Source organism: Pseudonaja textilis, chromosome Z (genome assembly GCF_049901715.1).
Source record: "Pseudonaja textilis isolate UNSWEBS1 chromosome Z, rPseTex1.2, whole genome shotgun sequence".
In the NCBI taxonomy this organism is placed as follows: domain Eukaryota; kingdom Metazoa; phylum Chordata; class Lepidosauria; order Squamata; family Elapidae; genus Pseudonaja; species Pseudonaja textilis.
The window spans coordinates 81,169,783-81,193,238 of NC_142008.1; the positions used below are offsets into that span (position 1 = coordinate 81,169,783).

At 38.2% G+C, this 23,456-nt stretch overlaps 1 protein-coding gene across 6 annotated transcripts in view; it reads right to left on the reverse strand.

Moving 5' to 3' along the window:
- Nucleotides 1–21,798, reverse strand: part of TECRL (trans-2,3-enoyl-CoA reductase like) — a 76,496-nt gene extending 54,698 nt beyond the window's left edge. For 4 of the 6 annotated variants that reach the window (XM_087916054.1, XM_026719600.2, XM_087916051.1 and 1 more), the window contains exons 1-5: nucleotides 21,273–21,788; nucleotides 19,327–19,378; nucleotides 16,266–16,310; nucleotides 14,461–14,564; nucleotides 1,693–1,808 (exon numbers count right to left, since the gene is read on the reverse strand). In XM_087916054.1, the coding sequence (XP_087772180.1) occupies nucleotides 1,693–1,808; nucleotides 14,461–14,564; nucleotides 16,266–16,310; nucleotides 19,327–19,378; nucleotides 21,273–21,506 (551 nt within the window). In that variant the 5' untranslated portion in view covers nucleotides 21,507–21,788. Of the gene's footprint in view, nucleotides 1–1,692; nucleotides 1,809–14,460; nucleotides 14,565–16,265; nucleotides 16,311–19,326; nucleotides 19,379–21,272 lie in introns of all 6 variants that reach the window. The other 2 variants (XM_087916049.1, XM_087916053.1) reach the window with 2 other exon arrangements.
- Nucleotides 21,799–23,456: the final 1,658 nt, after the last annotated feature.

The following is a 23,456-nucleotide window of genomic DNA, read 5'->3' on the forward strand; positions in this document are numbered from 1 at the left end:
CTAGGTTGCTTTTTGTCTTGCCTTCTATTGCTTTGGAAAATAGCTTGATTCCCTTTTCTTTGTAGCAGACTCTCAAATATTGGAACACTGCTATCATGTTGCCTCTAGTTCTTTTCACTAAACTAGACATACCCAACTCTTGCAAACATTCCTCATATGTTTTAGCCTTCAAACCTCCAATCATCTTTGTTGCTCTTTCATGAACTCTTTCCAGAGTTTCAACATTTTTTTTTATATTGAGGTGACCAAAATTGGATGCAGTATTCCAAATACTAAGGCCTTATAAAGTGGTGGTATCACTTCTTGTGATCTTGATTCTGTCTAAGATTGTGTTGGGTTTTTTGACAGATGTAGTACATTGCTGGCTCATATTTAAGTGATTGTCCACTAGGACTCCAAAATCCCTCTTGAAGTTACTGCTATTGAGCCAACTTTCACCTAGTCTGGAGTTGTGCATTTTGGTTTTCTTGCCTATCTTTTCCAGTATTTTCTCAAGAATTGACATCAGGCTGGTTCATCTATAGTTTCCTGGATTGGCTTTCTCCCCTCTTTTTGGAAAAACACATCAGCTCTTTTCTAGTTCTCAGATAGTTCCTTGATTCTCCAAGATCTTTGAAAGATGTGGTATAATGGTTCTGAGATAATATTTGCCAGCTCCTTCAGAATTCTGGGTTGTAATCCATCAAATCCCATTGATTTGAACTCATCTAGACCAGACAGAAGTTCTCTTACCATTTTGCTTATTTTAATTTTTATTTCTAGTCTGTCTTTTAGTTATGTTTTTGGTAGATTGGGCTATGTTTTCTTTTTGTGTGAAGACTGAGCTAAGCAACTCTTTTTTCTCTCTACTGCTTATTACTTATTTACCATCATCTCCCATTAGCAAACCAATTGTTTCCTTGACTTTTTGTTTTTCTTATATGTTGAAAGAAACTTTTTAATATTGTTTTTTTATTTTTGTTATTTCATCCTGAGCCTTAGCTTTCCTCACTTCATCTTTGTAAATTTGGGCTGTTTGTTGGTATTCTGTCTCAGTTATATGTCTCTCTTTCCATTTATTGTACTTATCTTTTTTTTGTTTTCAGTTTGTCAGAGTTCTTTGTTTAACCATGTCAGTTTCTTCTTGGATTTCTTATTTTTCTTTTCCATGGTATTGTGTTGAACTGGGTGTTTATAATCATATTCTTTAGAGTTTCCCAAGCTTCTTGGGTTGTTTTCCCCTTTAAGATTTAAAATAGATAGATGAGAGAAGGGGGGGGAGAGAGAGAGAGAGAAGGGAGATGATAGAGAGAATTCCAATAAAGTACAAATATTTTCTGAATAAATAGAATTTTTTGTATATTCATGGAAGATCAAATAACATTAGGCTAAGTTCAAATGTAAGAGGAGAATGTGAATAGAAAACTACTTTGAGGATTGAAAAATAAAATGGTGAAATGATAGTGACATTATAGACAGCCAATAACTGCCAATATTAGTAATATTAGTAAGGATATTAGGTTTGTATTCACAGTTCACTACAGAAAAGGAATTTTAGCTGTTTCCAAGGAGGACTGAAAATATAGTCCAAAGAGTAACAAAACCTGATATCCAGTTGTTTCTCTTCCTCTCTCTCTCTCTCTGTGTATGTGTGTCACGCACATATTTATGTGTCTATATAAATAAATCTTAAATACAGACACTCTTACTTACTGAACCACAGAATGCCGTAAACATCTTGCACTTTCTTTTGCGTCATAAACAGTTGAGAAGCGAAAATAAAACAGCAGATAGATTAGAAGAGGGCCTGTATATTCAGTTAGGAAAACCTGAAAAAAAAAACCAAAAGAAACAGAAAAAAATGGTTAATACAATGAGAACAGTAAGATAAGGGCTATATTCCTGAGAAATGTTTTATAGCTCTTTCAGCAAAAGCTTAAAAGGTCATGAATTACCACACCTCCTTGCTCTAGTCCTTGAAACATCACAAAGTAGGCCAATCTAAATTTGCTCTTTCACTGTAGCCAGGCTCTACTTTGTCCTAAGCCAGGGGCGTCAAACTCATGGCATCACATGACTTTGCTAAACCAGGGATAGCATGTGACGCATTTGGCCTGCAGGCTGCAAGTTTGACACCCCTACCCTAAGCATTAGGACAGCAAATGTACTAACAGCTCACTACGGGACAAATTGAAATGCAAGGATTGATGGAGCAATCCGCCTATTGCCCTCTTTAAAGTCAGCTGGTGACATTGATGATAAATTTACAATGAATTCCTAAATATGTCAAAAAGCTTTAAACAATATAGACTCTCTAATGGGTATATACATAGAAATCCCTCTCATCTGAGAACTTTTTAGTAGATGCAGTATAGGAGCTATGGCCCCTATTCAGTTGTCAATTTAGATACTTTGATTGAAAACAATTTGTCCTTTGATGCATCGTTTCACCCAGTCAAAGTTTAAAGATTCAAGAGTTTAGTAGGTACAATCAAACCACTGATGTTTTTTTTTTTAACAAAAAAAGTGCAGGTGTAATAATATTGAAGGAGTATAGTGATCAAACCAATATTGGCTATTTGCTTTTATTATGAATTGCTTATGTTATTGGTTAAACCAGTTTGCTTCTGATATGATGTACTGCTAGAAATCATTTGTTATGAATTAACCTTTGTTACTGGCTCCTGCTTATACTGTCAGAAATTAGTTGTTAGGAATTAATTTTAGCTTAGTAAATTGTAGCCTTGATACTGGTTAGCATTAATATGAAGTTTGTTATCTTGCTTCTGTATCTTGCTTGTGTTCCTGGCTTTGAAGCTAGGCACATTCTTAAAAATATAGAAAAAACTGTTACCCAGGAATATCAGGTCCCATAGATAAAGAAACCCGAGTAGGGAGTTTCCTACCTCATAGATACTGAATCCTGAAAACATTCTGCTGAACAGACAACTTGGCCAGGGAGAGAATAGGAATGCTCCATAGATAAGGTAGTCAGAGACAGGGACCTGAACAAAGAACGCTTTAAAGACCACGTTGGTAATGAAACTTTCTCTGATTGGGTAAGTTGGGGTAAAATGTATATAATAAAATGGGGTAAAATGTATATAATACTCTGAACCACTCTTGCAGGGGTGTGGCTATTCCTTACATGCATTTTGTCTGTATGTTTGGATACAGTGTTCATTCAGACTTTTTGGCTTTGGCCAAAATAAACTGTTATTTTTTGCAAGCCTTGTCTCGAATCTCACTCTCTTTGGCATCTCAGTGGCTCAGGAAAACTTCTGGGAGCTTGCAATATCAATAGAAATTTATATTCACTTCAAATATCTTGTTTGAATCAATGAAGCATATAACAAGTAGTTGTTGCTAAGAATAAAAAAATTGATAACTAAAAATATCATTTTAGAGCAGGGGTGTCAAATTTAATTTCATTGAGGGCCGCATCAGGGTTGTGTTTGACCTCGGGGGGCTGGGGTGAATGTGGCCAGCTCAACATCACTTGTGTCAGGGTACCTGTGGGGCACTTGTGTCAGGGTACCCGTGGGGCACTTGTGTCAGGGCACCTGTCTACCAGCAAAAATGGCTCCATTTTCAGCTCCTGCAACCTCTGCCAGTGAAAACAGAGCTTGGGAGGGCTGCCCGCAGCCCTTGTGAGCTCAGTTTTTTCTGGCACTATTCTTCACTATTTCCAGGGTGGCCCTGCAGGCCAGATCTAAGCACCCCATGGGCAGGATCCATCCCCCAAGCCTTGAGTTTGATACCTCTGCTTTAGAGCAAAGGATTTCAACTGCTTTTCCATGGAACAGTTGTGTTCCACAAAAGATCTGCAGGCAAAACAGCCACAAGCAAATGTCAGAAATTGGTGTATAACTATGTAACCAGATGTCCACCTATGTAGCCATCATCACCAGTGGCAGGCTGCCTCCATTTCTTCCAGCAACATGTAATGTCACAGAATTCCAGGTTTGTGATCCTAAAGTTTTGCAAAAGAGCTGAGTGTCTTGGGATGAAAAAGAGTGAATACCATTGTTACCAGCTAAAAGGAATTAAAAGTAAAATTTGTCTGAATGATGTAGAAAATTTGTTATCAAATTTTGAATTAAACTAAGAATCAGAGTAACACTAACAGTATGGCAGAATATATTTAATTAATTCAAACATGTCTTCTAAAAGGGTTGAAGCTACGGCACTAAATTGTAGAAATCTGGAGAAGGAGGGAAAGGTGGGGGAAGGGAGAGAAAAAGCAAGGAAGGAAGGGGGCAAGAAAAGAAAGGTAGAGATATAGGATAGCAGGGAGGGACAGAAGAAAGGGAGAAAGAAATGAGGGAAGGAAAGAAGAAAGGAATGCTTGCTTAATGTTCTTTTGATGATAAATTAGTAAGAATGAAAAATACCTAACATCTGGTTCAGATTTTAACTATGATGCAGACAAGATTCAATTCAAAATGTGATTTGAATTTTTGGAGCACCAAAATTAGATTTAAAACCATTTGAAATAAAGTATATCAAGTTTCAGCAATCATTTATGAAGCATAAAAATGACTGAAAAGGCCTTTTCTTTTCTCATAATTGTACATAAAAGAATTATATAATTCTTTTTATATAACACAGTGAAATTAATAAAGATGCTGGACTGTTTACAAATCTTAATTGTCCATTTTCAACTGAATACTTTGGAGCCTTTGCCATAGTCAAATTCAAAATATTTTCCCTCATATCCTCTTTAAAGTAAAGACAGCAAAGATGAGAATAGGAAAGAATAATATAATCAGAAGTCTGGAAATGGAGCTTGGAGATCTTCTAGTTTAACCCGCTGCTCAAGACAGGAGGCCTTTGTCTAATAGATTGGACAAAATGTTGTCCAATTCAGGGGTCACCAACCTTTTGGACCTCAGGGACCATCAAACTCATAATTTTAAATCCAGTGGACCAGAGACCCTGGGAAAATCCCCCAAAAAGTCTGCAGGAAAATTCCCCATCCCATTTTCCTACCGATCGATCATTCTTTATTTGGGATCACAGGATACCGTCTCCAGCTCCATTCTCAGGGGTAGAGAGAGAAAGAGAGAGATTTTTGGCTTCATGCAAGGAAAGCAGCAGAAGCAGCAGAAGCAGCAGAAGTCTTTCTTTCTCTCCCCCAAACTCCACCAGAAATGAGTCTTTGTGAGACTTGTCACACTCGTGCAGCCTCTTGGATCAGGAGGACTTGGAGGATCCCAAAGACTCATTTCTGGCAGAGTTTGGGGGAGAGAAAGAAAGACTTTTGCTGCTTTTCTTGCATGCAGCCAAAAGCAGAGGAAGATAGGAGAGGAAAGAAGCAGCCGGTGGCCAGGCAAGGCACATGGGGTGAGTGGAGAAAGTTCCCCCCCTCTGCCATTTTCCCGCTCCCCTCACTACCTCATGTCATGCACAATGCAAGTGATGAAAGGCATGTGTTCCCCGGGCCATGTGGGTGGCACAGCCTTGTGTTCCTGCACAGCCTGGATTAATTACTTTAGGGTGACATTTCTCTGTGGACCACCAAAATTTTATCATGGACCACCAGTGATCCCTGGCCCACTGGTTGGTGACTACTGGTCCAATATATTCTTGAAAACCTCCAGCAGCCACAACTCTGGGTGGCAAGATATTCCATTCATTAATTCTTCTTACTGCCAAGAAATTTCTCATTATGTTAAGTACGGTCGGTGGGTCCCATAAGAACGAGGCTTGAGTAGTGAACAAACAGCTCTTTATTAAGCAGGAAGAATTCTGAGACCAAAACCCCAGCCAGCCACGGCAGCTCTTTTTATAGCGCTGGCCGCGGCTAGGCAGCCAATGATAGTTCTTTGAGTTTGCCGCGCTTGGTTGTAGCCAATCGCGGCAAAGCCTATATGAGCCAATCAGGGGTGTTTAAATCGTCCAATGACGGTCCGGCTTTTCTAGACCAATAGGAATGCAGGTCTTCAAGCCGGCTAATATGGAACACCCCTCCCCTCCCGGTCCCGTCCAAGGGGCGGGGTAACGTAGTCACGTAAGTAGGCGGGTCTTCGGACCTGCCTACTTGACTTGCGTGGTTCATAATGTCTCTGGTCGTCGTCTGGTTCGGACGGGCTCCGCGTCACTCTCAAGCTTCTCGCTGGAACTGCCTGGAAGAGTGAGCCAGGCCTATAGCTGCGACTCCCACCTGGTTTATCCGGGTTGGTCGAGTTGCTTGCTCTGTCGCTCCCGCCAGGATTCTCTGGGCTGGTTGAGCTTTTCCGGATGCTACTTCCAGGTGAAGCTCCTGTCTGCCTCGGTTCCCTGTTTGTAGGTAAGTATTGCTGGTTTAATGTTTGATTTTTATTTAATGTGTGTGGAGGGTGTTCTGCTAGCGCAGATATTGGCTCTTTTTCTAAGTTTGAGGTTCCCCCCCTCTGATTTCTTGGTTAGAGTCTGTGAGGGGAAGGGTGGCCAGCCTGGACCTTAGCTGGTCCATGTGCCGTCCACACCTACCATCGGTAGTCTTGAGCCGGTAGGAGCGAGGACCAGTGATTTGGGTGATTTTTGCAGGAATCCATAGTGGGTCCCTGGTAAAGTTTTTTGCGAAAACTGTGTCTCCTACATTAAAGGTGCGGTATTTGCTGCTGGATCCTGGGGGTTTCTCTGGGGTATAAGCAGGGTGCAGGCGATCTAGAGGTGACCGGAGACTTCTGCCCATGAGCAGTTCTGCTGGGCTTTTGTTGGTAGTGGTGTTGGGTGTGATGTGTTGTAGTAGAAGCATTTTGGTGATTTTTTCGTGGATGTTGCCATGTTCAATTTTTTGAAGTTTTTTTTGTAAATTGAACCATGTGGTCAGCTCTCCCATTCACCGCCGGGTGAGCTGGCGATGTCAATGCGTGTCGGATGCCACAGTCTGCCAAGTATTGCTCGAATGTCAATGCGGTAAACTGGGGGCCATTGTCAGATACTATCACGTCTGGCAGACCGTGCGTGGCAACGAGTTTGTTTAATTTCTTGGTGACAGCTTCTGTGGTGGTTGTTTTCATCTTGCTCACTTTGAGCCAGTTTGAATAAGCATCAACAGTGATCAGAAAGGTATGCCCTTTGGTTGGCTCAGCAAAGTCAATATGGATGCACGACCAAGGGCCTCTGGGTGTCTCCCATTGTAACGGTGGAGACTTGGGGGGGGGGGGCGAGCGAGTCTCTTGGCATCTGCTGCAAGTGGCAACCCAGGTTTCGATTTGTTTGTCCATGCCCAGCCACCAAGCATCGCTCCTGGCCAGGGCTTTCATGCAAACAATGCCTGGGTGCCCATCGTGCAGCATATTTAAAACAGTTTTCTGTCATGTTTCCGGTATTATTACCCGGTCTCCCCAAAGGATACAGCCCCTCTGGGAAAAAAGTTCAGTTTGGTGGTTTTTAAATGGTTTGAAGAGTTCATTTTTTTCGCTTTCTGGAGAACCTCTCTCCACCCAGCTGAGAACTCGTGCCATGTGTTTGTCCCTTCTTGTTTCTCGGGCAATGTCTTGCGTGGTCAACGGTGGTATGGCTACTGTTTCTATTTGTAAAATTGATAATGTGGGTGCTGGGTCATCTTGCATGCCTGGTGGGGGGAGTGGCTTAAGGCATCGGCGTGCAAGATAGTTTTGCCAGGTCGATGGATTAATTGGTAATTGTAAGCGGCAAGAAATTCAGACCATCTTGTCATTCTAGGTGACAGGATGTGGGGAGTAGGTTTGTTACCAGCCAAAATGCCAAGTGGGGGCTTGTGGTCTGTAATAATTGAAAATGTCCTACTATAAATGTATTCGTGGAATCTTTGCACTGCAGAGACGATGGCGAGGGCTTCTTTGTCCAGCTGGCTGTAGTTCCTCTCTGGCTTGGACAGGCTTCTGGAGAAGAATGCAATGGGGGCCTCTGTTCCATTTGGCAAGGTGTGGCTTAGGATTGCTCCGACACCAAATGGTGAGGTAGGGTTTCGTTATATTGAATGAGGACTGCGTCTGAAATCAAAAGGTTTTTTATTTGTTGGAAAGCGTGTTCCTCTCGCCGTCCCCATATTCAGGGTGCCTTTTTACCCAGGAATCTATGCAAGGGTTCTGCGATAGTCGCTTTCTGGGGTAGGAAAATATTATAGAAATTAATGAGTCCAAGGAAGGCTTGGAAGTCCGTCTTATTTTTCGGCCTGGGGGCTTCTTTGATGGCTTTCAATTTTTTGTCGGTAGGGTGAATTCTTTGTTTATCAAGAAGGTATCCGAGGAATTCAACCCGTTCAGTACATAATTGGCACTTCTCTTTTTTTACTTTGAGGCCAGAGTCTTTAAATTTTTGAAGGACTGCTCTCAGTCATTTTCTAATTGTTTTTTATTGGGGGCTGCTACTAAAATGTCATCGAAATACGGTACGACTCCTTTAATTCCGTGCATCAGTCGCTCCATTAGGCTTTGGAAAACCCCAGGTGTGACGCTGACTCCAAATTGGAGTCGGTTGCATTTAAATGCCCCTCGATGTGTCACGATTCTTTGAGCTTCGGCGGTTTCAGCATCGACTGGCAGTTGTTGATAGGCTTGTGCCAGGTCGAGCTTTGCAAAGATTTTGCCATCCCCCAGTGAGTGTAGTAGATGCTGGACTACTGGCACGGGGTAGGCACTCTGCTGCAGAGCGTGGCTGAGGGTGGCCTTGTAGTCACCACAAATTCTCAGGGAGCCATCTGGTTTGATGGGGTGACAATTGGTATTTCCCAGCGGGCATGGTTCTAATACATCTTGCTCTATGAGCTTATTTAATTGCTCATCTATTTAGGTTTGAGTGCAAATGGCACTTGATGTGGCTTGAGGCGGATGGGAGCAATGTTAGGGCTAAGATTAAAGGAGATTGGGGACCCCTTGTACTTGCCTAAGGTGTCATCGAAGACCTCTTGGAAGTCTCGTACGAGCGTTGCTTCCCAATCTTCATCATCTGTATGGTTGATGCCTGCCATCTCGATTCCCAGCAGCGTGAACCATTACAACCCAAGTAGGCTGGGGTGGTCCTTATCAATGATTGTGAGTGGTAGGATGTTGGTTCGGTTTTTGAATGAAATCTTGAAGTGTCCTATTCCAGCTACTGGAATGTGGTTCCCTTGATAATCTCTCAAAATTAGTTTCTGGTCACTTAGTTCTTGGCGGCATATGCTAGGTATTAAGCACTTTATGATCTGCCAGGAGACCATAGAGAGGTAAGAGCCAGAATCCACTTCCATGATACATGGCTGGTTTTTGATGCTGACCTCAATGCGGATCTTCCGTGTGTCAATTGATGAAGCGTGGCCGATGATGACTGTTTGGTGCGTTTCTTCTCTTCATGGTGCATCGTTGAACTTTTTAATTCGGTTGTCTCGGCTCCATTGGCTGTCGGTCTGGTGGTCCCGGTTTTTGGTGGGGGTGCCATCAAGTCTTCTCGGGCTGTTTCCCCGACACCGGGGGCTGAAATTTCTTTTATTGCGGCATACTTTGGCGATATGCCCTTGCTTCTCACAAAAATGGCAAACAGCATCCAGGAACTTGCATTCAGAATGCGGGTGATTCCCTCTGCAGCCAGCACATTGATACCCTGACTTACGATCTTGCCGGTCTCGACGCTCGCATTCAGATTGAAGTCTGTGGATTTCTTCCTCTTCACTGTCAGAGAGGGATTTGATGTCGCCATGGTGGGTGGAGGCTGTGAGTTTTTCTGGTGTGGTGGTTGCCTCGCTGGTTGATTGGCGATCGGTTCCATTTGAACACCGCATTCGCGCTGCTGATTTGTGGGTAGCTTCGGCTGTGGTGGCTTCATTGATGGCGTCAGTGAGGGAGATGTCACCCTTGGCCATCAACCTGCTTTGGAGTGCTGGGTCTTTTAGGCTGAGGACGACCCGGTTGCGCATGGCCTTGTCCAAGTTGGTGAATCCGTATAAGCCCCCTAGGTCCCTCAGGTCGGCTACAAACTCACCGATGCTCTCGCCCTCATGCTGATCTCGCTGATAAAAATCATGCCTTCGGATGAGAGTTGGTACAGCTGGAGTGTAATGGTTCCGGAGGATGGGAGCTAGGTTGTCCCAATCCATTGCCTTGACATCTGCGGGCTTCGCTAGTGCCTTGGCCATTTTAAAAACGGTAGGCCCGCGGTGCGTTAAGAAGACCGCTCACTTTTTGCTGCTGGTAGTGTCTTTTAAATTGTTGGATTCCAAGAACATTTGGAAATGATCAATGTAGGACTCCCAGTCCTCGCTGTCTGGGTTGAATGGTGCAGGCGGCGTGGCGTTGCTGGCCATTTCGCTGGTTGTCTCTGTGCTGTTTGCCACATGCTGTTCAGCCCTGTTGCCTCAGAATCCCATCCTCGTCGCCAGTGTTAAGTATGGTTGGTGGGTCCCGTAAGAACGAGGCTTGAGTAGTGAACAAACAGCTTTTTATTAAGCAGGAAGAATTCTGAGACAAAAACCCTAGCCGTGGCAGCTCTTTTTATAGAGCCGGCTATGGCTAGGCAGCCAATGACAGTTCTTTGAGTTTGCCGCGCTTGGTTGTAGCCAATCGCGGCAAAGCCTATACGAGCCAATCAGGGTTGTTTAAAGCGTCCAATGACGGTCCGGCTTTTCTGGACCAATAGGAATGCAGGTCTTCAAGCCGGCTAATATGGAACACATTACTTCTAGTTTGGATTTCTTTTTAATGAGAGCAATCAATGAAAGAGCAATCAATGAGAAGTAATCCACTGCTTCTCGTCCTGCCTTCAGATGCTATGGAGAATAAGTCTTCCCCCTCTTCTCTGGGACAGCCCTTCAAGACAGTTTTCATATCACCTTTAATCCTTCTCTTTGATATGCTAGACATATTTAGCTTCTCTGCACATTTTCTATGCTCTCCGCATCTTTTTTTGTATCATTATGACCAGAAATGAAAAACAGCATTCTAAATGCAGCCTCACTGTTGCAGTAAAAAACAGTTCTATCACTATCATTATCTTAATGCTAATCATCTGTTGACTCAACTTAAAACTACATTGGCCTTTTTGGCAGAACACTACTGGCTCATACTTATATGGTGGTTCACTTGGACACTTAGATCCCTGCCATAGTTACAAGCAATCTCTTATGTTTTCAGAAAGAAAAAAAAATATCTGCCTCCTGTATTATTTTATACTCTTGACTTGGTGTCCTACAGTTGAAAGTATTGAAGCAGGTTGAATTTTCACAAAACAGGTCAAATCCAGCTGATACAAAATGTACTGAATGTTAAGCATGCTTCTATATATCATCTATTTATACATGACTGAAAGATAGAAGTGGGACAGGAATGTGACTCTTGATTCCATGAATACCAGAGTTAATATTCAGTTCAGACCACGAAGTTCCTATGGCTGGTTGATTCATTCAAATTCATCATACAGTGATGGTAATGACTCAGCATTTTTGGTTAGCAGTAAAAAAACAAATTGGGAATCGATGGCTTTTGTGTTTTCAGAACTGGAGAAAGCTTTGTATGCTGGGTGAAAATAGACACCTAATGCACCTCTCTTTAACAAATACATTGAACTACTGAAGACTTAGCAAAAGATCTTTTGGTTGTGACACCTGAACTAATGTCTTGTTTTTATTCCATGCTTAACTTTTCATAACATCCTTTCTAAGAAATTTCTGTAAAATCTGAAGCTTCATTATCACTTTTGTGTCATTTTAATTGATCTTAGTTTAAAAAATGAAAGGTATTTCATCTAGAATAGTCTATTCTTCATTTATCATATTCTATAGTTCATCTGAGGTTACTGTTATTGGCAATTTGATTTTAAACTTGATAACCTATAAAAAATAAAAACCACTTCTTGGTGACCTAGCTAGAACACTTCTGTAAAGAAAAAGAGTTATTTTTTAAATGTCTTCCTCATCTTGTCATATATACATATATACATAGTTATGTGTATAATTATACCTAAACCAAGTATAATTCAAATTTCTTAACAACCGGTTCTGTGAGTGTGGCCTAATTTGTGGGTGTGGCTTGGTGGTCATGTGATTGGGTGGGCATGGCTTGCTGATTGGGCATGGTTTGGTGGTCATGTGACTGGGTGGGCGTTGCTTGTATGTAAATATTATAAATATATATGTAAATATTGATTTTTTTATAAAAAAGAGCAACTTTTACCCAAAAGCAGGTAAAGCAGGCATGCAGATTGAGTTGCTCACAGAATCACAGATTCACTTAGAGATCTATCTATCTGCAATTGGCTACCTGAGTCTGCACTGAAAAGTAGAAGCTTCAGTCCTAAGGAAGGTTCAGCTCTGCTTTTAGATTAGCTAGAAAGCAAGAAATCCAAGGATTTTCTGCTTTCTAGCTAATCTAAATCTCCAGCAGAGCAGAACAGCTGATGGTTGGGGGAAAAAAAGGAAAAATAGCAACTTACCAAACCAGGCAAGTTAGATGGCTCGCATGCCAGGTAAGGAGTAAGTGGGCAGGGAGGGCAGGGACAGCCAGTGGAGCGATTTGCCGGTTCTCCGAACTGCAGACAATCATAATATGCATGTGTGCAGCGTTTGCAAGAAATCATCAGCTGTGCATCTGAGCCTGGACAGCTGGCAAGCGCTGTGCTCGGGTGAGCAGCATTTGAAAATCCTTGTTTCCTGCTTTTTCAACCTCAGCTGTGCCGCGCAATGCAGCTGAGGAGGGAAAAGCAGGGAATAAAGGACAGCCTAGAGCCCGGGTAGGCGAGTGGGCCAAACACTGAACCAGTTCAGTGTTAGCTGCTCTTCGCAGCTACAGGTTCTGTAAAACCGGGCCGAACTGGTAGCATCCCATCCTAGACCTAAACATATAGATATTATTTATATCTCAAACTTAGAAAACCACCATCATCCTTACAAAGTAACTCTGATCAGTCTGCAAGTAAAATATGAAACATAAAATCTCTATATAAGTATTATATCAGATGTCAAGTTAGATAAAATTCAAGTTCAAAATAAGGGGAGGACTTCAAGGTGTTAACTGGGGCCATGGTTGCATACCTTTGTGATGATGAGAAAGGATATATGTTGGTAAGCCAATAGAACTTTTCACAAATAAATAATTTTTGTGGACATTAAAAAGATTAATTCAATCCTCCAATAAACTGCATTTTCACATGGTATCACCTAACATATCAGTAGCCTAACCTTGAATCCCTTTATTCATACAGATATGTGCCATTTATCACAATGCTGTTTTCTTAATTTAAGAAATTGGAGTCTATGCCTAATCTCACCTGTGGATTTTTTTTGAGAATCATCAAGTAAGTCTATTCACCTTTCAGTTTGAATCTTACAGAAATTATCATTTTGAAGATACTTTGACGTGTTTGGAGTTTTGCCTTTTATTTTGCTTAATATCTATATCTATATCATCTATATCTGTCTGTCTGTCTGTCTGTCTGTCTGTCTGTCTGGTATTCAGCTTTGTTCGGGTATTTTCCCACGTCATTATAGTTGTGCTTTTAAAGTTGTAGCAACAGGCTGCCATCAGCCTGTTCTGCCATCATCAGACTTCTGTATTATGTTCTGTATAGGCAAATATTATATATTGTGTTCTGTATAGGCAAGAACACAGTACAGAAGCCTGATGATGGCAGATGAGATTCTGCCGAAACATTGCTACAACTTTAAAAGCGCAACTATAATGACGTGGGAAAATACCCGAACAAAGCTGAATACCATATATATATATATACATAAAAAATACACATTCATAAGATGATTATTCTTCTCTTTGATTTCTTTCATATTTTGTCATTTATTTTAAAGCTGATATCTTTCATTATATAACCAATTGCCCATAAAATATTATTTTGTTATAAACTACTCAGAAATCACAAGAATATTGCAAATGAAAAAGTTGAAGAAAAGATGTCTCAAAGGTACTTTTTCAAAAGGTGAACTTTAAGATGAGTAGACTTCAACCAGAATTCCCTAGCCAGTGTGGTAGGGAAGACATACTATTTAAGCTTAAATAATGATGCTACTTAAGGAGAATCTGCCCCTCAATTAGTTTTCTAAGGACATTGTTTTTTCATTTAATTATTTAGCTTTAAGTTCTAAATGAAGATCTGGATTAAGTAGGTGTATTCTATTCTATTCTATTCTATTCTATTCTATTCTATTCTGTTCTGTTCTGTTCTGTTCTGTTCTGTTCTGTTCTGTTCTGTTCTGTTCCATTCCGTTCCATTCAGCTCCATTCCATTCAATCCCATCCCATCCCATCCTATTCTATTCTATCCTATACTATTCTATTTTCTCATCCAGCCTTAGGCACAAAGCCAGCTGGTTGACTTTAGCTTTAGGAAGATAATGCAAACCATTTCCCATCTGGGGTGATGGGAACGTTGCCAAGAAAGCAATAGGGACATTTCCAGGCTTTCTCTGAAAACCAGAGATGAATGAAAAAAGGAAATAACAAAAGAACTAAACAGCTATGAGCTGTTTTAACATTGAATTATATGGCTGTGTGTATATATTTGTGCTTCTTCAAAAATTATACTTACAGTTATCCAGCTAACTTGCTGTCCCATATCTGTGAAATACAGTGTAATAATAGAAGATGCTGCAAGACTCTTTACATTAACAGAATCTTTTAAAAAGGGCCCATCTGTAAAAAGAAAAGAAAAAGCAAGAACAGGAAACACTTAATGACATCTTGTACAATATTTCCCTGTTAACATATATGAGCAGAAAGAAATTCTGCTTAAAAAAAGCCTAACAAATGAAATACTATGCAAGCATGAGGATATAGTAATTCTGCATCAGAGATAGAATATTTATTTGGATGCCTTTTAACAAGCTACAGTATTTTCTGACTGTTTTTTCAGAATACAAATGTAACCTGAGCAATAACTCAGCACAGCAGTTCTTTGTAACTTTTACAAAAGGAAGGATTACTAAAGGAAAGAAATGGTGGAATTGTAGGGGAAAGTTGGTCAAGCAAAACCACCTATTGCCTTATTAATTACATGCTATCAGACAGAGCATCAAATATCAATTGTGCTTTGAAGACAAAAGCAACCTGGGAAAGTGAGAGATAAAGAAATACACAGACGAAATTCCTAATGTTGTCTATATGATCACTGGCTTTTGCTATCAGTAGGCTCAAAGATGCTATACGGTCAATGCAATCAAAGTCACTCTGGTAAGAATTTCTACCTGGGTAATAACTCTGAGGCACTCCTATAGCCCAAATTTTCCTCCTCCTTTTAAACTCTCTGGACATGTCTTTCTATTACATGGATGGCAAAGAATCTGCTGAACGGTGAATGACGCATACTAATTTTGCCATCTGTGTGGGTTTCCTCAACTCTTGCTTATCTTATGTTTTCTAATACTTTCTGTCTTATGCTTTATTTTTCTAGTTTGACTATAGTTAGCTATATATACATGTTCTCTCAGGAAGTCTTTTCACATAATTCCCAGTTTGCTATCTCTAATTTCAGCAAGGAAATTAGGCAGAGTGAAATGTTTCACATTTGTACATATAGGCTAGGAGGGAATGATCATCATAAACATGGAATATATAGATAAGCTGGAAGAATATACGTTCTTTTTGTTCAGCCTGGTTTGCATTTATAGGACACTTTGATGAATAATGAATAATGAAGAAGTGAATTAGAATTCTTTATATGTTCCTCCACACCTCCTGCATTAGCAAAAGTATTTGAGGTTCCTGTGGAAAGCCTAAGCAAGAATCTCAACTCTTTTTCAACATTCCAGTTGACCATCCTCAGTTAAAAGAGGTAGACAACTGTTTATAAACTCTTGCCAATATTAGTAAAAAGACTTACTAACAGAGTATGTTTCTAAACTTTTTTTCTTGATTCATTGTTAAACAACTGAGTGTGAGGGATATTTTTGTTATGGTGGAGAAAAATATAAATATGTAGGAACAAATGCTTAAGAAAGTGCTCCCATATTCTGAAAATTAGAAGATTTTAGAAGGCTCCTTCCATCCTTCTTTATTCTATATTCTATATACATACATTTCAATGATTCACTTTTTGGAATTGCACTTTCTGTACTGTACAAAATAGATATTTATGTACTTAGAGCAGTGGTGTCCAACTCACAGTGTTATGACAGTATCACGTGACATATTGGGACTTCCCCCCTTTGATAAATTGGGTGGGGCGGGGCCAGCATGTTACACATCCAGTCCGTTAGCCGCGGGTTTGACACCCCTGACTTAGATCCTCCCACAGAAAATATGTATACCTAAATCTATATGGTATGTAGTATTATGGGGATGAATTTCCTCAGGGAAAAGAGACTAAAATATTTTGATAGTAAAATGAATACTTACTGCGCTCTAGTCGCAGGCCTATCCGAGATGGGTACCATTGTGGACCTGTTCTCAAATAAGTGAAAAATATACTTTACTCCCAGGCCTTTGTTAAAGAGTAAGAGTCCTATTATTTTGCCACGTCAGTCTGAAGTTTATTGGTTCAGTACTATTGCTTTATAGTATGACAGAATACTTGAGTAATCAACAAATGCTTATTATGAGGAATTCCGAAATCTAGATTTGCTTTGGAGACCGGCTGCTAACTGAATTTTGCTATTTTGATGTTCTTACAAATTATTGACAATATTGTACACAAAATTAAGATGAAAGTAATGCATGAACTGCTATAAGCTTTGTGTTGTGAATAATTTGAACCATGTCAATATATTTAAATAATTAATCTGAATTAATATCAGACCTATATAGTTATTTGTTTTATCATGATGAATTACCAAGAAAAAATCACCTCAGTGTTTAACCACTTCATTAAGAAATTATATCTTTTTGGTCATGAAAAATTAAGATAAAGTGCATGTCACTATCCAAATATAATGTTAAAATATGCTGCATCTAAACTTTTTCAGAATTTTGAATCTCTTACCAAAAGTATTCCAAACTCAAATTTTCAGAGTTATTCCAAAAGACATGGAGTACAATAAAATATATTTATTAGTTACTCATTTTTCAGTTCCTTGCTATTCCATAGAAAGAATACAATCCCCAGCTAGTTCTAAAAAAGATGCACTAAAAGCTGAAATATTACTGGAATGATCAATTGATAATGGAGGAGTGATAAGGACAAAATGAAAAAAAAAGTAACATTGTACTTTCACAGTACAGATGTCACTCCATAAAAAAATGGAACTTTCAGAATGCAGGTTATTTGTTTTACTTTCTATTGTTTGCCTACTTGTTTTGTTAGTATTATTATTATTATTATTATTATTAAAGATAGGAGAGGAGGAGAGAAGGTCAACGTCTGGGCTGATGGTGTAACAAGGGTGGATTTAGAAAACTTTTACATCCAACATATTTGAAATCCAATAGTTTTGAATTAAACTTGATTCAGGGTTAATAAATCCTAGGTATATATATTATTTGGGGGGGGGGCGGGGTTTGCAGTTCTTAATAAGAACTAGAGAAAATTAATGACCATAACCATTTTTGGGTGGATGGAATTTGAATATGGCTAGAAGTCATCATATTAATTCAAAATTAACTTGGACCTTATATTTTATATTATCCCAAAACATATCAACTGAAACTTAAATGAGAGATGAAAAGATGTCAGCTCAATCTCCAGAACAGAAGCTATAAGACCATGCTTCATTGTTAGCCAAGACAGACACATTCTCTGCAAGTAAAATAGATCTAGAAATGTCAGATCCTTATTGGACTGTCTGGAAATAGCAAAGGTCATAATAAATGTCCTTTAAGACAGATGAGAATCTAGTGTCTGAGAAGTCTCAAGAACACTTCTGAATTACTGCAAAACAGATAATGATATCACTTGGCAACTCTGTATTTATTTGTTACCCAAATTGGAAATGAGCTAAGCCATCTGGAGGACTTTTTTCTTTCTGATTTCTTATGCACAAACCTAACAATTTAAGAAAATGAAACAAGCTTTAAGTTCATTTATTTTAATATGAGAAGGCTAGGCTTCAAAATGAACCTTGGAATTAAGTCAGTGAAATTGATGTACTTCTCTGGCTGAATTGTCTTTCTTCATTTGCCACAGTGAAATTGACTTATAGTCATAGGAGATCAATACACATTTATACAAAGATATCACTAGATTCATATATTAAAGCATAGGAAAATAATTTGGTGATTTATCATTAACAAATGGATTTCCTGGCAGCTTTATACTTTGCATTAACATGTAATACATTTTGTCTAGCTTGGCTTTTATAAGTTATTGCAATTTATCTTCTGTAACATTGAATGTGAATCCCTACCACTGAGATTCTTTTTATTAAGGCTGAATACATTAATGCTTTTAATCCTAATTGGTAGGTTAATTAATTAAAGCTGATGCTTATTTGGATTGCCATGACAAAGAATTAAAGGCACAAGTCTTTTAATGTTGAAGTTATCCTGAATTTGAATTCATTGTTATAACATGGAATAAGAAAACAGATTATGGAAAATATTTCCTATGAATAATGAATGCACTTCTTTCTCTCTAAAAAACTGGATGTTTATCAGCACTTGCTCTTTCTACTTCTGACAAGAGCTTCATCTCGGTAATAGGGACATGCTGCAATAATAACATGCATGAAGTGTTAGGGAGCGGGGCAGAGGTGGTATTCAGCAGGTTCTGACCAGTTCTGGAGAACGGGTAGCAGACCGTGACTGGAGATTTTACAGTATACTTCCCCTGCCACGCCTACCAAGCCATGCCCACAGACCTGGTAGCAAAAAAAAAATGAATCCTATCACTTTTTGGGGGGGAGAACTGAGCATTTTAACTCTGCAATTTCATGACATTGGATTCTTCAGTCTCTGCTGATAATCATAATTTTCAATGTTATAGCCTCAGTAGTGGAAGCAGAAAGGAAATTATCATGGGCATGGAATGTGAACAATTTAATTAGGAACAAGATAGAAAAGGAGGGAAGAAAAAATAGAAGTAGATAAGAATGAAAGAATGAAAGGTAATGGGCAAACAAAGAGTTCTCCATACTGAAACATTATTTTGGAGGGAACTGTTCCTTATTAACAGAAATAAATATATCCAACTAAATCGTATTTGGAGAGGTAAGTGCATTTAGAATTCAAGTGTTATATTATCCATAATATTAGAGGACCAATTGCACACAGTTTAGTTTCAACACTACTGACTAATTCATCTTTACCAACACAATTAAAAGTACACAATTCTACCACCACCAAATAACATACCCCAATATCTTTACATAGCTCTTTCTGAAGCATGCACAGTCTGCAAATATTCTACCTATATAGCTTGCTCTAAATCCTCTGATGAGTTTGGTCCAAAGAAATAGTAAAATAGTAATTTAATTTAAAGTAAAGTCTCTAAATTTGACAACTAAATAAAAAATTAAATGCTTACATATTTTGTGAAACTTATGTTTTACATCAAGAAGTGTTGATGATGGTGGTACCTGAAAAAAAATAGGAGCAAGATAAAAATGTGTAGGCATACACCCACATGTATTTCCATATATATACTTAATCAAAATATTGAATATTTAAGGATCCAGCATCCAGACAGAAGCTGCACAAGATCAATTCAAAAGTTCGTTTAGTTTAGTTTGAGCAGTTTCATATGCAGCAGACAAAACCAGCCAATCTATAGCACTTTAGGGCCTCTTTCTTTCAGTTACAAATATTTAAGTATTCGTTAGATATTCTGTTAAGATAGAGTAAGTTAGATTGAATGAATTTTATTATCTCAGAATGAAGATTTATTCATAATGTTTTGATCTGTTCACTAATATCATAACTTCACTAATATATAAGCTATGTTTAATTTTTTTAAATGTCACTTAAGTTCCAATCACAAAGAATACAGACAAATGTCTAAGTCCTTGTGAAATCTAAATGTCCTCAACACAGAAAAACCCGACTTGATTTTATGTTGATTCAGTAATTAAACTCAAATAGTATTTTAATAATCCCTGCTTCCAGGAGGTCTTGACATAAAGGAAAAATGGACAAATAAATTAAGAATTGACATTTAAGACATTACAGTAGCCCCTTAAAGAGCAAATGCTCATACGGCAATATTCATACAGAGATAAATGTTCTGTGTAAAAACAGATGTTACAATAGAAGGCCAAAGTAGATTTAAAACAGCTAATAATCTAGACCTAGACATTAACATGGAGAAATGGGAACTTTTATACTTGGCCTTCTGCTGCAAAATATATTAGGATGTTTTTTTGAAAGCATTTGGTCTGATGGTCAGTTCTAGCCATGTAGCTTCCATATCTATCTGTCTGTCTATCTATCTATCTGTCTATCTATCTATCTATCTATCTATCTATCTATCTATCTATCTATGAACTGTATATAAATTTATTATGACATTACTCTGACTCATGTCTCTAGGCTTCAAAGAAGAAAATGAGCAGTATTTAAAAATATTATAAATCACAAGGAAATTAACTTGAGGTAATAAATTAATTTTCTCATAGAAATTCTCTAGGCCAACCATCCTGTCAATCTCTGCAAACTCGAGATAATAATTCTTAGTGCCTTATATATTAGTTGCTGTAAGGATTTATAATGCTTCTGAATATTCTATAGTACAAATTTGCTTTTCTGTATCAAAAATATTACAGCATATTATATGAGATGTTTTGTGTATAAATATGGGTATGATTTTTCAGAAACTCAGTTCTAAGAATATGTCAATTGTATAATACGGAAACTATCAGAAGAGCAAATGTTAAATAGAATTGGATATAAAATATTAGCACTACATAGCAAAAGAAGTAATATTAAGCAAATATTACTTATTTAAAAATATGTCAAAATCTAAGGGAAAGATCTTTTGCTCCATCTCTTGAGAACCAGTGAGCTGCTACAGAAGGTATCCTGTAACATTTAAATAATGGAAACCAAATAATTAAAAAAAAACCCTTATCTATAGACATTTGATTTTGAGGGCTAGGCACAATAGGAATCATTCAGCAACATTTTGTCAATTTCAAAAGCAAGGTCATACATTCACATTTGTTTGATTCATAATCCTGTCTAAAAATTACAGTGGATCATTAAAGTGAGTTTTCATGAAAGCTGTATTGTGGTTTGCCTTATTTAACATAAAATATTTTAAAAACACTGCAATGTATGTATCACCTATTGGTACTATTCTGTGGATTAATCAGCAGAAAAAAATAGAAATACAATACAGAAATACAATTTCTGAGAAAAATCATTAAGCCAATGCAAAGATTAAAATAAAATCTTTAAGACAGCAAAATATTGTATTTTTTTTAAAAAAGACATGTACTCTGCAATGTACTGCTAAAACCACACCTAAAATCTTACCTTATCCACTACACAGATCTGCTTTTTGCTGTGGGCATCAAGAATCTCCACTTCAACATAAGTGATTTTTGAATGTCTAAGAACTGGCAGTGGTCTTAGGTGGCCAGCAGAAAGTACGAGCTGGGATAAGTTGAAAAAACTTTTCATGCCATTATAAGGTGCAGGCGATACTGATCCCTGGATGGCAAGATCTTTCTTGTGCTCAAGAGTGCTGGGTTTATGTCTCCTGAACATGACTGCATGAAATACAAGGGCCTGTCATGTCAACACTGGACACCTACAATGGGTGATCTGTTGTCCCTGCATCACTTAAATACAAACACTGGCTGATGAAAGGTCAAGTGGCATTCCATTTAAAGAGTCTAAGTTTATATGGAAGGATTGGAAACAATAGCTTTCTAATCCATTACTATATTTAGCTGGCTATTGTGATATTCTGTACTACTGTTTTTATTTAAACACAGTGTTTGAAACAATACACCCTGCTCAGTTTCTTATCTTGCTTCCTAATTACTACAATCCTATCCCTTTTTTTAAAAAAAAAAGTCCAAGAGCTATAAAGGAATACGCAGTGGAATATGTTATTATATATAGAACTTTGGAATACAGATCAGTCTAGTTTAAAAAATGCAAGTCAAATGTCACCCACATGGGAGTTGTTTCTTAATACAGAACATGTCTATACTAAGATTGTAATGCCAATCAAACAATCAAATACTGTCAAATATTTGCCACATAATGTCAAGTAATCCATGAAGCTAAAAATATGCTTGTGTAGGTAGATGACTTTCCGTTCAATTGCATCATATTGTCATCCAATGCTAAAAGCAAAGGAAAAACAAACAAAAAACAAAAATAAAACCCCCAAAACATTCTCTGTATTATAGGAGTCAAAGTACATGCACACTTTACATACTATTCAAACTTCAGTACAAACTTCATTGTTGCATCTCTGGCCTCGGATGACCCAGCATAAAAAATGTAGGAGCAATGCTTCCATTTGTTGGCATCAAACTTGGAATGAATACAATTTTCAGAGCAGAATGCTTCATATGTGCCATATAAGAATATCAGGAACATACTATATTCTAAGTAAATTATGGTTCCATAATTGCATGTTCATATTGAAGACATAAGTTTACAACAATTAACAGATGAATTTATATTTGATTGGGATAAACAGTAATATTCTGCATGGATCTGTAATATTTAGAATGATCTACTTATAGTAAGTTTAAGCAGTAGGTGAAATACTATGCAAATGATCCCTATCAAAACTGAAGCATGAATGGTCTTGATTAAGTAGCAATCAGAACTATTTATTCTTCTTGATAGGGAATAACATATTATTGTTCCAAGCAGAAGTGGAGAGAGTAAATGTGAAGAAAAAGTCAAGGCTGAAGGACTTCCTTGGTGATGTTGCAGACTCATAATCTAATGATAGTGGAGAAAGCAGTGAAAGTTTAAAAGAGAAAGGCAAGCCCTACCTTTTCTCTGCAAGTAAATAGCCACCACACCCCCATTGTATGATGTAATTTCAGTAGCAGCAGCAGGTGAGGATACAGAGAAGAAAATGTACTATAAAGATTGGGAGTGTGTGGGCCGGTAGCTTATGTCATTCTGGGAGCTGAAGAAAGAAACTGCTGGCCAGAGAATATTATTTATTTTATTTATTTATTTTGTCAAAAACTTACAATACCATAGAAGTAAGAATAAACATAAGTTTAAATAGGAACTAATAATTGGGGACCATAGGACAGGGACCGTAGGCATGATTGTGCGCTTATGCATGCCCCTTACAGACCTCTTAGGAATGGGGTGAGATTAATAGAATATGAAGCAGGCAATTGTGGCTTCATAGAGAATAAAGGACGGAAAAAGAAGAAAAGAGGACATGCTTATAAACTTTGATCTAGTCACCTGTAAAATCACTCTGAGATTCCTCTAGATTTTTTTTCTGCTAAACCATGTCCTTCTAAAACATTTTGATAATTTGATCAAAAGAAAATATGTTTTCTCTTTTGTGTATACTCCTAAAGCGTTGCATATTCTACTTGAATTATATTTAAAATTGGTCTCCTGTGAGATTCTAAAACCTAATCTGCATCGGTTCTGCATTTTATTATAACTACAGTTTTAAAATCAGTAATTTCTGAAATGTGGAAATTTTTCAAGGTATATCCC